This window comes from Marmota marmota, unplaced genomic scaffold (genome assembly GCF_001458135.2).
Source record: "Marmota marmota marmota unplaced genomic scaffold, marMar, whole genome shotgun sequence".
NCBI classification, from domain to species: Eukaryota; Metazoa; Chordata; class Mammalia; order Rodentia; family Sciuridae; genus Marmota; species Marmota marmota.
The window spans coordinates 3,454,906-3,470,200 of NW_026000005.1; the positions used below are offsets into that span (position 1 = coordinate 3,454,906).

The 15,295-nt window shown below is 39.2% G+C and overlaps 1 protein-coding gene across 1 annotated transcript in view; it reads left to right on the plus strand.

The window, feature by feature from the left end:
• Positions 1–95: 95 nt before the first annotated feature.
• The window catches only part of LOC107138339 (integrin alpha-4), a 68,785-nt gene continuing 53,585 nt past the window's right edge, over positions 96–15,295 (plus strand). The window contains exons 1-2 of the mRNA XM_015480958.2: positions 96–753; positions 1,127–1,248. Of these exons, the coding sequence (XP_015336444.2) occupies positions 557–753; positions 1,127–1,248 (319 nt within the window). The 5' untranslated portion in view covers positions 96–556. The remainder of the gene's footprint in view (positions 754–1,126; positions 1,249–15,295) is intronic.

Sequence of the window (15,295 nt, forward strand, 5' to 3'; positions counted from 1 at the left end):
ACAATAGGGGCGTGCACCGGTCGGAGCCACATGGCGCCGCACGCAGGTCCCAACCACTGTTAAATTGAGAAGCCCTGTGTCACCTCCAGGTCCCTCTTTGCAAAGCCTCAGGAGGCCCCCAGCCATCCCGCGCTTTGTGGGCTGGAAGGCCCGGGCCAGGACGCGCGTCCTGCGTAGCCAAGGTCCCCCAGCGCCCCCTACAGCTGCACGTGGGGGGAGACAGAGCCAGACCCTGCGCCTCCACACCACGCCCAGGACCCCACCCAGAGGCCTGCGCCCCAGGACCGCTCAAGCACCCGCACCTCCAGGCCTCAGAAACCGGGCGTGGGGCCCGGAGGGCGCGCGGCATCCCAGGGCGCCCTTGATCGCCCCGCCTGTGGCTGGCCAACTCCCTCTCCCTCCCTCTGTGTGGCTGTCCCTCCTTCCCTCTCGCCTGCCGGCTCCGGACACGCTGTGCTTCATCTCTTGGGGCGCTCTTCGCCTGGGCCAACCTTCGCATCCAGTGCAACTTCGGTGAAGTGGCCGTTTGGTGTTGAATGTTCCCCACCGAGAGCGCATGGCTGCGGAAGCGAGGCGCGGACCCGGTCCCCGAGGGGCCGCCGTCGGGGAAGCGGTGATGCTATTGCTGTGCCTGGGGGTCCGGACCGGCCACCCCTACAACGTAGACACTGAGAGCGCCTTGCTTTACCAGGGACCCCCCGGCACGCTGTTCGGCTACTCAGTGGTGCTGCACAGTCACGGGGCGAACCGCTGGTGAGTGGAGTAGGAAGGATTCCAGCGCCCTCAGCATCTAAGAGTGGCAAGAGAAAGGGGGCACCCCGGGAGTCTGTCCAGTTCCCCAGTTCAAACTTTCCTCCCTTCTGGAGGAGGCAAGAAGCGAGCGCGGCTCCCGCCAGCTTGCTGGAGATCTGCCCGGGAAACTTATCTTGGGGTGGCAGCGCCCGTGGTGGCGTTGTGGTTCCAGGCCCTGAAGCCGCGGGTCGGGGGGTGTCTGGCCCCTTGAGCTGGGTGGTGGGCGGAGGAGGCGGGGAAACTGCCCCACTACGTACTGCACCGCCGCTGAAAGCTGGAGTTGGGTAGGTAGCCCCTCTCATGTCTCAGCGCACGTGCATGGTTCTCACTTTAGGCTCGTCGTGGGGGCGCCCACTGCCAACTGGCTTGCCAATTCTTCTGTGGTCAAACCCGGGGCGATTTACAGATGCAAGATCGGAAAGAATCCAAACCGGACTTGCGAACAGCTCCAGCTGGGTGAGTTGGGTCTGGGACTAGGAGTTAGTGACCTCTTTCCCTTATAGACCCCACTGTAGGGCAAATCCTGTCCGAAGTGGAGATGCCCATTACTTCTAATTTCCAGTTTTAACTGCATACCACCCTTCTTTCTTAATATAGAAGTGGTTGCCTTCTTTCTGTCAATATTTTTCTCCTTTTTTTTTTTTTCTTGCTGATGACAAAAGTACTAAGATAGACTCTGTTGGGGAATGTTTCTTAACTATCTCTTCCTCCCTCGTTGTAAAGCATGTTTTAAAGTCTCTCCACATATTAGGCAAGAACAGGATCCAACTAAGTCAAAACTTAAGATTTTATTTCCATCTTTGACCTATCAACTATGTTAAAGAACAGGCTAAGGGGCAGGTCAGGAATAGTAGTTGGCATTGATCCCATGTCCTGCCTTTTAGCCTAAGGACTTTTTAAAGAAAGCTATATAGTTTTACTTAGAATATACCATGTGAAAGAAGGTCGCAAGGGAAAATTGGCATCTGCATTTGTTAATATAGTTTGCATGAGGTTTAACATTAATTTGGAGAGGAATTTTTCTCTCCCAAAACTCTCATATTACATAGATATATATTTTTTGCAGTCATTTCTTAATGTCTTAAGTTTGTGACCACTTAAAAAAATGTGTACAGATGGGGGGAGGGGAGAAGTTTCATTTTTCAAAGACAAAAGCACATTTACTGCACGTTAGTGCATGGAGAAAGAAAAGGGAACTAATATTAATTTAGACATATCTTGTTCCTAACTCTTATACTGCTGTAGTTGCTTACCCCACCTCCAATCAATCCTGAGATATAGTTGCTATTGCTTCTAATTTACATCTGAGGGCTCTGACTCAGAGAGTTACAAGTACTTTTTCTGAAGTTACTAACCTAGAGAGTGGTAGGTGGGAGCCCTCAAGCCAAAGTCCTGCCTGCTTAGGCACAAGTCTAAGCATTTTCATCCCATGTATGCATCTTCAGTGCAAATTAAAATAAATGAAGTATCCAGTATTTTGTGTGCTGAACTGATGGATCATCTGTAAGTGGTGCATAAAAGTTCACAACTGGTATTTTCTCATATTTATCTGTGCTATAAATGGACTTTTGAGATTAGCTAGTTATTGAATCTTTAACTTTTTATATGGTCTTCACTTTTTCTCAAAGTGTAAACCTGGCTTCCTTCATTCAGATGAATTCAAACAGTGCATGGACATAATGGAATTCTTGCTTTTAACTCAGTACCCATAAAAGCCCAGGAGTTGGCAGTAAACATGTATAACAGACCCTAGCCTTTTGTTAAGCATGGTCCACCTCAATGAGCAGACAAGAGATATAAAAAACATTCACAGACTTATACATTTGGAATTATTTTGCAAAACATAATTTGCTAATGAGCTGTGGGATGAAGAATTAGGGAGTGAAGCATACAACCTTGATCTGCCAGGGGATCTTGACAAGGTCTGTAAGGGAACAATTTCTGTTCTGCTGTCCTGCCAGTTTCTGGATCCATGACATTATAACTACTGGTATTTAGCACCTACTTCCTTTCTGGAAGGAGACTGAGCCTATTTCTGGATGTCTGTGTTTAACTGGAAAGCTCATGTCGTATATTATATAATTTTAAAAAATGGCTGTCAATTGAAGGAAAACTTAACTTCATTGGGCATGTAGAGTATAGTGATTGACTATAGAAATAACCTCAGAAAAATGTGAACATGGTAAATATGTGATAAACATAAATTAAATAAAGATTTATTGGATGGATGATTAAAGGTAAATTGAAAGTTTGAATGTCATCAACTTGATGGATGAGTAAAAGAATTAGAAATGATAAGCCAAAGTGATATTTTTGTCTTTGAAAATTTTGGTCAATAAAAATGTATTTACTGAGATAAGAGGCAAAAAGAATACAAGATTGCTAGTTAGTTAACTGGTTAAAACATGAATAGCTTTGAATACTTGTAAAAGTTGACTGAAGTTAGGGGCTGGGGTTGTGGCTCAAGCGGTAGCGCGCTCGCCTGCCATGCGCGCGGCCTGGGTTCGATCCTCAGCACCGCATATAAACAAAGATGTTGTGTCTGCCGAAAACTAAAAAAAAAAAAAAAAAAAATTAAAATTCTCTCTCTCTCTTCTCTCTCTCTCTCTCAAAATAATAATAATAAAAAAAAGTTGACTGAAGTTATTTTGCATGTAGCATTTTGAACAATACATGTTGTTGATCGAAAGAAACACTATTCAAAACAAATTCAGAAGAAGTATCTATATACACACATATATAAGAGAGGGGGAAAATGCACACTGTACACATACACACAGAATCTTCCATAGAAGATTGCTTCAATTGTCTCATGTGGAAGAGTGTAATATTTGGAAAACTATGAAATTAGTACTGAGCTAAGGCTCAATACCTGACACTTAGTAAACATTCAAAAATATGTGTTTATTTTTTTAGTTCTATCCCCTACTCAAATCTTTATCTGTAAGTTATCTGTAGTAAGTATGTTGAAGTTAAGAGGATGAATGAATAAACTAAACCAAAAGTTTAAAAAATTTAAAAATTATAAATTAAAAGGTAATAGCTGAAATATAACAGCTCATCAAAAATGTTATGATAGCTAAAGATTGGATTATGAATGTTATGTCAATGAAATATCCTCTTTCATTTGGAATAACTTGTTATTAAGAATCTAAGAGTGCAGGGTCTCTTAAAATAGTGACCATCTCATGTGCATTCAAAATGTCCATATGAACCCTTCTCCAAGTCTCTGCAGCATGTTAGATCAGTAGCTGACTCAGATAGACTCCTCAAAAGAGAAGGTCATTAGCCCTACCATGTTGCCCTATCTCTGTGGATGATATTACATATGAAGCCATATTCACTGTAGTCATAATTTCAATTGAGCAGCAATGACCATTTATCTAAAATGCTCAGGATGGGAGATGTTTGCCACTCTTTTGGCAAAGTGAATTTATTACAGAGGTGATATCAGAAGAGTTTCCTGGATTGGACCACAGTGTGCTTTTCTTCTTGTGTGTGATCAGCCACCTTCCTCCTTCTTGGCTACCCAAAGAGAGAGTCCTGTTCTCTCACTTCCTTGGTGCTTCCTTCAATGAACCAAAGCAAAGTGGTCTGCCTATCAGGAGGGTCCAAGCCTGGTCTAGCTCCTGGAAACTGTGTCCCAGGAGGCTGTAATGATTTCCAATGTCCACTTACTTTTCCACTCAGGCACTCTGCATCCTCCTTGAGTTTTGTTTAAAGGAAACTTTGATCACAGCTGTTCCTGAATCAGGGAATTACAAATAATGACACCATTAATAGAGTTCAGCATGGTCTATCCATGGACTACCCATATTCAAAGAATTAGAACATAATAAAATATGTGATTATCAAATTATACCAAAAAGATGATCTTTATTTGATTATTCAAAAGATAATCTAAATCTTTCATTACTTCAGGGTTATCAGTAATAACATTATCTCTCTCTCTCTCTCTCTCTCACACACACACACACACACACACACACACACACACACACTTACCTGGATAATAGAGTCTGAAGTTTCACAGTTATAATGTCCAATAAAGTAATCTCTAGCTACAGTTGACTACTGAGCACATAAAATATTTGCAATGAGGAGTGCAGTAAGTTTCACACTAGATTTCAAAAAGAAACTAAAAAGAAAGCATCTTACTAAATTTTAAGGTATTGATTACATATTAAATATTTAAAAATCAATATTCATTACATAATATTTTGGCTTTTTAGGCCAAATATTTTTCCCTTTATAATGTTGCTATTCTAAAATTTGAAAATATCACACAAGGCTGGGGATGTGGCTCAAGTGGTAGCGAGCTCGCCTGGCATGCGTGCGGCCTGGGTTCGATCCTCAGCACCACATACAAACAAAGATGTGTCCACCGAAAAACTGAAAAATAAATATTAGAAATTCTCTCTCTCTCTCTCTTTAAAAAATAAATAAAAAATAAAAATATCACCCAGATTTGCATTACTTTTCTATTAGATAGCCCTACTTGAGAGAAACATAATTTCCCTGTGAAATAATACTGCCTTTTTTTTTTTTTTTTTTTTTGGTACTGGGGATTGAACTCAGGGGCACTCCACCACTGAGCCACATCCCCAGCCCTATTTTGTATTTTAGTTAGAGACAGGGTCTCACTGAGGTGCTTAGCACCTCAATTTTTCTGAGGCTGTCTTTGAACTTGTGATCCTCCTATCTCAGCCTCCAGAATGGGTGGCATCACAGGTGTGTGCCACTGTACCCAGCATAACCCTGCCTTTTAAACAGGTGCTTTCCCAGTATTTATGAATAAGTGAATAGGAATTTTACCTTCTTTTCCGGGTTAAGTGGTTTGGTTACTTTTAAGCACTCTGCCTGTGCCTTTTTTTCCCCCTTACTGGAGAGACCAATGGTCCATTATAAGTTAGTCACTATTATCCCTCTTTGAATTTCTTTCTGGAAGTTATATTGCCTTGGCAACCCTCCTGGTTTATATTCCACAGCCTATTTGGCAGAGGTTAAGCTAATAAGCATTGCATCATTAAGCTAATGATTACCTCACCCCCACTTCTGCCTGATTTACAGGAGTTATTAGCTTAATATTGAAAAGCAAACATCTCAGTGCTGAATATTCAAATACGTTCTTCGTGATAACTTTTCTTTTTTATTCAAAATATGCTTAAAATACAGCTTATGAAGCTATATTGGTCATTTTGAAAAATTACCCTTGAAGATAGTTTTGCAGTTATGTAGAAAATCAAGACAGAGAGCTTCATTAGTCAATTCTCAGGCTAATGGCTAGAACTTCCCCAATAGCCCAAACTTCACCTCCCAAAGGGTGGTGTTCTTTCCTAATGTGACAAATTAGGCTTTCTAAAGGTATTTATTTTTTGCTTTCAAATTACATGGTCACTGAGTAGCATTCCTGATGAGTATGAAATATCTGTGCTTAGCAATAGTTCTGGGACTGCATATGGTAATCCCTTGTACATAATGGTAGTATATTCATTCAACCATTTATTGACAGGTGCATAAGGGCCAGGACCTGGGCACACAAAGGAAGTAAGTTATTATAGGAAAAGAGCAAGTTATTATAGTAACGAGAAGAGCTAAGGCAAGCTAGGAGAACAGGTGACGTCCTGTTCAAGTGAGGAACTGAATAGCAATCAGAAGTGAGACAGAGGATGAGGTTAGGGAAAAGTGTGCCAGACAGAGCAGTGTGCATGGCGACCCTGAGGTCTTTGAGAGTATGATGTCTTTGAAGCCCTGAAAGAAAAATGTGTATGGTTGGGCTGCAGAGTGTGAAGTGAATAGTAGGTTGGAGAGGTAAGCATGAATTATTTCTGGTACAGCCTTGTACATATGAATTTATGATGCTTAAAACTGGGCAGTGACATGATCTGATCTGTGTTTGACAAATTCCTCTAGGTGTAAGGTAGTAAATGCTTTGGAATAAGTGGCTCAAGACTGAAGAAGGCAGTGAGACAATTATAGGACGATGCTGTTATAATTTAGGCTGCAGATGATAGGCGACTATCCTATACTAAGTCCATGGCAGTAAGAATGGAGGTAAAAAGATTATACAGATATTTAGAAGACAGATTCAACAGCCCTTGGTAATTATTGAATGAGAAAGATGAAGGAGAAGTTTTCAAAGATGTTACCCAAGGTTTTGACTTGGGCTATTGGATTACATAGCCATTATGGTGCTATGTACTGAAAAGGGGTTTCACTGGCTCGAGGTTCCTGTGAAACAAAGAAGTAAATGTCAGTGATTGGTTGGGTGAGTGGTTTTAAGGGGCAGGAGAGAGGTCTGTACTGGCAATTCAGAGGTGAAAGTAATTAACATGGAAATTATAATCAGAGCCAGAAAGGTGAAAGAGCTTTACCTGGAACTCTCTAAGTGAATAGATCACAGAGGACCAAGGGTTGATCCCAGAGGAATCCCACAATTTGGGATGTGGCTGTAATAGTGGTGCTCAACATGGCTGCAAATGAAATTCTTCTGCTGAATTTAAGAATACCAATTCTAGCCGGGCTCAGTGGCACATGCCTGTGATCCCAGTGGCTTGAGAGGCTGAGGCAGAACGATCACTAGTTCAAAGCCAGCCTCAGCAAAATCAAGGTGCTAAGCAACTCAGTGAGACCCTGTGTCTAAATAAAATACAATATAGGGCTGGGGATGTGGCTCAGTGGTCAAGTGCCCCTGAGTTCAATCCCTGGTACCCCTCACCAAAAAAGAATACCAATTCTAGAGGCCCCATCCCAAATTAATAAGATCGCTGGGACTAGGTAGGGCATTGGGTATTTTCTGAGGCTCCCAAATGAATGATTCCATCATTCATCCATGATTGAAAGCCACTGAAGAAGAAAGGAAAAGTCTGAAAATGACAGAGAAGAGGAAGCCATAGAGGCAGCAAGAAAATCAGGTCAATGTAACATTGTGGAAATCATAGGAGGAGTGTGTTTTGAGAGGAGGTGAGTGGTTTCCAATGTTAAAAGTTGCTAAAATATTACACAAGATAAGAACTTATGTGACTTATTTGGATTTAGAGGGAATCAGTTTATTAATATCCTTGGTAAGACTAGTTCTAAACAGAGAAGGCAGACTGCAGAGAGTTGAGAAGTGAGAAATGAGAACAAGTCGGTGTCTATTTTAACTGGGTTTTCCCTCACTAATTCAGTACATTTTATCAATTATACTGTATATTAGAAACAAACAGTTAAATAAGCTACAATTACAGGCCTTCACTCAGTCTAGAAGACAGAAGAGGCATGTAAACTGATAATTATGAGATAATAATAAGCATGATGATAGAGGCAAGGTAAGCGAGAAGAAATTGTTTGAATAATGAGAGAAGGCTTCCAAGGGGTCTAGGTCTGCCTTGGGTTCCAAAGACTTTACCCACTCCCACCAGGCAGTCCCACAATAACACTGACTCCTGAGAATAGACATTCCTGAGATTCGACCTTGGAAGTGATCATCTTTAGAAACAGTTGGTTTTTGTTTGTTTAAAGAATAACTGGAAACATCAAATAAGAATATAGAAGTGCATTTGCAAGTGACAGGACTGAGCTTAGTAAAGCCAGTGTTCTGATGTCCTCATTTCACTTCCATGAATTTTTATTTTCATGATATGTGATTTTTTTTCCAACTAAATTGCATGAAATCTAATCATTCACAATGAATATGTTTAGAAACAGTAAAATGGTAAACTTATTTTTCCAATGCCCTGTCCTTGGGACTCCTTGTGTGAAGGGAATTAGCTGTTCTTTTGAACTCATACCCTGTGTAGAAGATTGTTGCCAATGTATACGCATACTGTCTGTGAAACCTTTCTAGTTCTCCCTCACCCTGATACTGTTCTTTGTTTCCTTGTAAAATTTTCCTAGTAGTCATTAGATATGATCATTTTTATCTGCCAATCATAGTCATTTGATATCTTATTCTACCCTTAAAACTGTGAGAAGGCCTCGGTAACTCCTCTTCTTAGCGTGACCCTCCATTGGTCGGGACAATGTGATGGGTCCTTTGTTGATTTTTATTTCTTTCACAATTTTTTAGACCTTGCTATCTTTCTGACCTTCTTCAAGTTTTTGTTTTACATATTTCCTACCCTGTGACTTCCAAAACCAAACACAGGATGTGAATACTGACCACCCTTGCATTAAGTGCAACCTGGTTTCCCTAGAACTCCCCTCCCCCATTTATATTTTTGTGTTATTATTGTTTTGAAGATATTCAAAAGAGTATCCATGTAAGTTTTAAAAATAATATTTCTCCCTTAAAAATGAGTAAATCTTAAGATTCTTTTTTGTTACTATGAATTGACTCTTTGTGAGTAATGTCAACACTGTGTCATTTGAATAAATTCTTTAGATTAATTAATCAGTCTCGACTTAGGATGGTAACAAAAATCACTCAACTGAATAAAAATAAGAACATACTATTTTGATTTAAAATGTTATATATTTTGTGTTCAATAAATAGCCAAAAGAAGAAGAGAAATACGTTTTGCTTTTATGTTTAATAGTTTTATGCATGCTATCTGATTTTAGCATGAATTAAAAATGAATAAATTTTATAAATTCTAAAAAAAAAGAGTATCCATACATTTGTGGTAGCTCTTTCAAATGAACCCTCAAATACAAGAAATTAATTGTAAAGCATGGATGTAGAGAATTTTTTAAATTTTTCTAACATTTGAAGTTAATGTTATAAAATTTAATTGGCATAGTATAGGATTACTAATACTGTCAATATTTGGATTCTGGGTTTTTTTACTTCTTTTTTTATATTTGACGACTGGATGCATTATAATTCTTCTTACACATATAGAGTACAATTTTTCATATCTCTGGTTGTATACAAAGTATATTCACACGAATTTGTGTCTTCATACATGTACTTTGAATGACAATGATCATCATGTTCCACCATCATTTCTAACCCCATGCCCCCTCCCTTCCCTTTCAACCCCTCTACCCTATCTAGAGTTCATCTAGTCTTCCCATCCCTATCCCACTATGAATCAGCCTCCTTATATCAAAGAAAACATTCAGCACTTGGTTATTTGGGATTGGTTAACTTTACTTAGCATTATCTTCTCTAGCCCAACCATTTACTTGCAAATGGCCATGATTTTATTCTCTTTTATTGCTGAGTAATATTCCATTGTATTTATATGTCACTTTTTTTTTATCCATTCATCTATTGAAGGGCATCTAGGTTGGTTCCACGGTTTAGCTATTGTGAATTGTGCTGCTCTAAACATTGATGTGGCTGTGTCCCTATAAATGCTGTAAATGCTGTTTTTAAGTCCTTTGGGTATAGATAGAGGAGAGGGATAGCTGGGTCAAATGGTGATTCCATTCCCAATTTTCCAAGAAATCTCCATACTGCTTTCCATATTAGCTACACCAGTTTACAGTCCCACCAGCAGTGTATGAGTGTACCTTTTCCCCTGCATCCTCACCAACATTTATTGCTGTTTGTCTGCATAATAACTGCCATTCTGACTAGAGTGAGATGAAATCTTAGAGTGGTTTTGATTTGCATTTCTCTAATTGTAGCGATGATGAACATTTTTTTCATATATTTGTTAATTGATTGTGTATCATCATCTGAGAAGTGTCTGTTCAGGTACTTGGCCCTTTTATTGATTGGGTTATTTGGTTTTGTGGTGTTTAGTTCTTTATATACCCTAGAGATTAGTGCTCTATCTGATGTGTGAAAGGTAAAAATTTGCTCCCAAGATGTAGGCTTTCTATTTACCTTACAGATTGTTTCTTTTGCTGAGAAGAAACTTTTTAGTTTGAGTCCATCTCATTTATTGATTCTTGATTTTAATTCTTGCACCAGTGAAATCTTATTAAGAAAGTTNAAAAACAAAAGGACAAAGAACTGAAATACCTGGCCTTTTCAGGTCTATGATTATATGAACTATTGCTCACACAATCTGAACATGACTATTAGCCATTATCAGATTTGGCTTAGTCCATCTGAGGGGATAATTAAAGACCTGATTTTCCTAAAGGAAAAAAATCTTACAAGAATGGTTTCTCATTTGGATGTTTAATGTGGTTTTTGATTCTTGTTTGCCATGAGACTCTCTGACAGTAAAAGTGTTGGAAGTTTAGAACATTTAGGTCCTGTGTCACCGTTAAAACTTGGGTATTTAATTTTTAATTACCCAAAGTTATTTTTATTGCTGTCAAATTCATGAACATCACTGTTATCTCTTAGAAACATCACCGCTGTGTTTAATTAGATTTTTGAGAAAAGTACATAGTTAATAATATAATAGATTTTGTAGTAATTAGGATTTGATAGGAAAAGCTAAATGAAAGAGCCAGACCTGAGGTCTGCTGTTCAAATCTCATAGCACCTTGATCACCCTCTGCTGGCTTAGTCCAAACCAATGGCATGTAGATGCCCTGGAGAGCAAGAAACATCTGCCATTTATTGAACACCTACTAGGTACCAGACACACTTGTATGTACAGGGATAAATTTCTGTAATCCTCATAGCCCTGAAGTGGTAGGTTTTATAATGTTATCATGCTTGAATTGATTTGTTCATTTTTAATTCCAGGTATGTTTTTCTAATATTCTGCTTTTAGTAGATAAAGGAATTATAAAAGTATTTCCCTCAATGATTATTACTCCTTTTAAAAAGATAACTGAATGATTCTTCATAAAACATAGAATAGAACAAGAGTCTTTCATTTTTTCAGAATATTTAAAAGAAATGTAGATTGGAAGAGTTGGAAAAACATAGCATACATCTTTCAGTGGCCTAGAACTTCAACTTTTAAAAGAAAGTAATTTCTGGAGGTAAGGGCTTTTGCTGTTTTCCTGAAAATCGTGTCATGGGTTTTGAAAGATCAGAGAAGTTGCACATTGTCTTAGTATAGAGAAATTCAGACTGAGTGCCTCTGACAAGTGTCAGATGGGGAAGCCACGGTGCAGTGGTGCAGGCATTTAGAGCAGACATAAAACTGCATCAAAAAGTCCCAGGCTACCCCACCCACATGGCATGACTGGAACTGTGAACAAGTATAGAAAGAACTTTGAGACTGACCTTTTCTCTTTGGTCCTTATGTCCTCAGTGGAAATACCAAAATGCTGAGAACTGATCACAATGGAGGAAAAGGGCAGGGCAGGATAAGTGACATATGTCACCATAAGGGACATTTTTATTGAAAAATAGAAAGCTGATTTACAGGCTGGGGGCAGATTTGTGATATTTCACATATTTTCAGATGAAATAAGATATAAGAAATGAAATAGAATTCAGTTAATTCATACATCTGAAATATTTGTAGAGCTCTATGGTATATGTTTTAGAATACTGGGAAGTTACTTAAAGATCAAAGATGTTATTTTTATTCTGACCTTTTCCATTTATCAGCCCCATACTATAAGTGCTGGCAGGTTATTTGACTTTTAGAAGTCTTGATTTTCTCATCTGTAAAAATGGGTCGACAATACAGTCCTCTGGTACTACTGAGAGAATAAAAAAATGAGCTACTGTGTATGACAAGGCTTCCCCAACAGATGTGCTACCTGTGTTTTATGGGTGTGGATGTATGCTGTGGTATATGTACAGCTTAATAATGTTTAGCTTTAGCCTTAAAATAATAGTGGTAATGATATCAACATCAATTAAGGTTTTCGTGTTTTCTCTGCCAGGCTCTTGTTCAGGTGTTTCACACATAGCTCATTTACTCCCACCGCCCTTGCAGAAACCTGGAGATAGGCGCATCCTGTGGGCTCTAGCTGATTCTCCATCTTAAATCCTCCTCCTCATAAGTCACACTTGGTAAAGATCTTCAAACTCACACTGTTTCCCTTCAGACCATCTGTTACTATCTTGAAAGTTAAGGAAATTATGTTTTGGTAGACAAGTAGAGAAGAACAGTAGTAAAAGGAAAAGACCTCTTCAAAGTTCTCTTTCCATCCCTGAGAGTTTAGTGACAGTTTTGCAGAAGTACACTGTAGTAAGGAATTTTTCTGGTGATGTAAGGTATTTCCATATTCCCTCCATCAGCAAATACACATTGAGTTCCTGACTCCTTTCTGTAAGACACTGAGTCCTGGGAATGCTACTGTCAGCAAAACAATCTTCCCTCTGTGGAGGCAACACCCAAGGTTGAGTATCTCATCTCTCCTGGTCCCTATCTCAGTTTTTACATTTGGAGCAATGGTGATGTGAATACTAAGAAAAAAAAAAATGGGGCTGGGGGTGAGAGTTTACCTAACTGGTCTTGTACTAAGATTCCTTATATTCATTTCTCAAAATTACCATCTATTTACATTTACATATACATTTTCATATACTGATAAAAGTCAGTAGTTGGAAATAAAAAACTGAAGTAGTAAGCATACATTTTTTTTTTCTATTTTGTTTCCCATACTGGGAAAAAAAGGGAGGAGGGGAATAGAAGGGTCTTCGTTTTTAGAATAAGGAGAATGGGTTTTATGTGGCTTTGTTATTTTCCAGTCTACTGGGAAAATGCATTGAACTATGCTAGGAATTAGTCACTCTAGTTGTACAGACACATGGAAAATTATCACATGTTAATTTCTGCTGACCTCTTTTATGTTAAACCATGTAAAGTAGTTTTTCAATTATGGAGCTGATTTGATTTACTGTGAGTTTAGATTAGTAATGTATGAGCTGAACTGAAAACCAGATTATAAATCATTGCTGCATGACATTTGGGTAAAATATAGAGATAATCTGAGTTTATTTATGGTGTTCTGTCAGGGAAATTCACGAGAATTAGCTTTCTCATGACAGTTCTAATAATCATCATCTTTGACCAAATTAGAAATACTCTATCTCTACATGAAGAAAGTTTGCTTTACATTTGATATTCTAGTTTAATATCTATCTGAAGCTTAGGGAGACGAAAAGATACTACAATTATTTTTGAAAGAACAGTCTTACTTTCCCAATATTATACAATACAGGAAAAGCCATAATCATCTACATTGCAGAATCATTGCTCAGAAGCCCAACTGCACAGTACAGCTTCCTGGGGAGCGGTTTAAAAAATTGTCCCGTCTGGGTGTTGACCCAGTCACAGGGCATGGGACCCAGGTGTTGGTATTTGTTTAAAACTCCCCCAGGTGTTGCTGAGGTCCAGGCAAGGCTGAGGAGCACGTAAAGAGGGTGGAGTCTGGAGCTCACAGGTTTAAGGGAGAAAAGCATTTCATGATGTGAAGGTCTGACCTGTTCTGCCAAGATTTTGCAGGCATGACCACACAAAAGGGGAAAATGTTCTCAGAGATTAGGAAATAGACCTAGAGCAGTAGTGGGGCTTCTAGGTTGTTTTTTGAGCTGATCCTGTCTGGTAACCAGTGCTGAAAGCCTCAGTACTGCCATTGCTGTTGAGGGCTCTCTGTGGTAGAAGCAGAGGAAAAAGAAGGAGACACAGCTACATGTGAGTATGTGGGTTTGATTACTTAGTAGGAATAGTTATTTTTATGTGTGTGTGAAAGAACAGTTGTCTCACAATTTCATTGTTTTCATGAATTTTCTTTTTGCCTTCATAGTCATACTTTTGTATACATATTTTAAATTAACACAAATGGAAAAAGCTTATTCAAACCAGTCTAAGCTATGAATTGTTTCCTGTGACAGACCCTTCTGCTTTCAGCACACACTTCTGGGCTGTGTGTTGGGGGTGAGATAATGATGAACAAGATACAGTCCTGGCCCACATAAAGGAGGTCGCTCTTTACTAAAGCTTGGAAGGAGGCCAGAGGAGTTGTAAACAAATAAATGTGGCTAACTCCAGCAAAAATGAAAATCGTTCTTCCTACAGGATATTAATTTCATGGAAAGTTCCTGAGTGATCACATCCTGTGTGTCTAAGGGCCCTTGACTGCTGATGCTGGGAGGAATCTCTGTTATCAAAGAGTAGATTAACAGTACATGTGACAGCTAATTACCAAATACCAGGAGCTGGGGATGTAGCTCAGTTGGTAGAGTGCTTGCCTTGCATGCACAAGGCCCTGGGTTTGATCCCCAAACCAGAAATCTTATCTATGAATTAGAAGTCATTTATTGTTTGGAACCACACCGTAACAAGTACACGTGAGATTACTTCTAGTGCCGTTTAACCCCCCCACCCCCTTGTATTCCCTACATGTGAGATTACTATGTACATGTGAGATCACTAGAATTACATGTTACATGTGAGATTACTAGAAGTAATCTCACATGTAACAAGTACACGTGAGATTACTTCTAGTGCCGTTTAACCCCACCCTTGTATTCCCTGAATACACATCTACCACATGTTTTTCTATTTGAAATCTCTTTCCACTCAGGGGTAAATCAGCCTTACCACTAGATTCATGAGAAAGCTTTTACTACATTTATTCTTGGGTAAATAATCTCTTTCTTGTGGCTTCTGGAGGGTTGTTCTTCTGTTCCCCCAAATCATTATTTTTAACTTAGTATCAGGAGGAGGGAAGGGAAAGGGCATGAGCTACTTTGGAAATA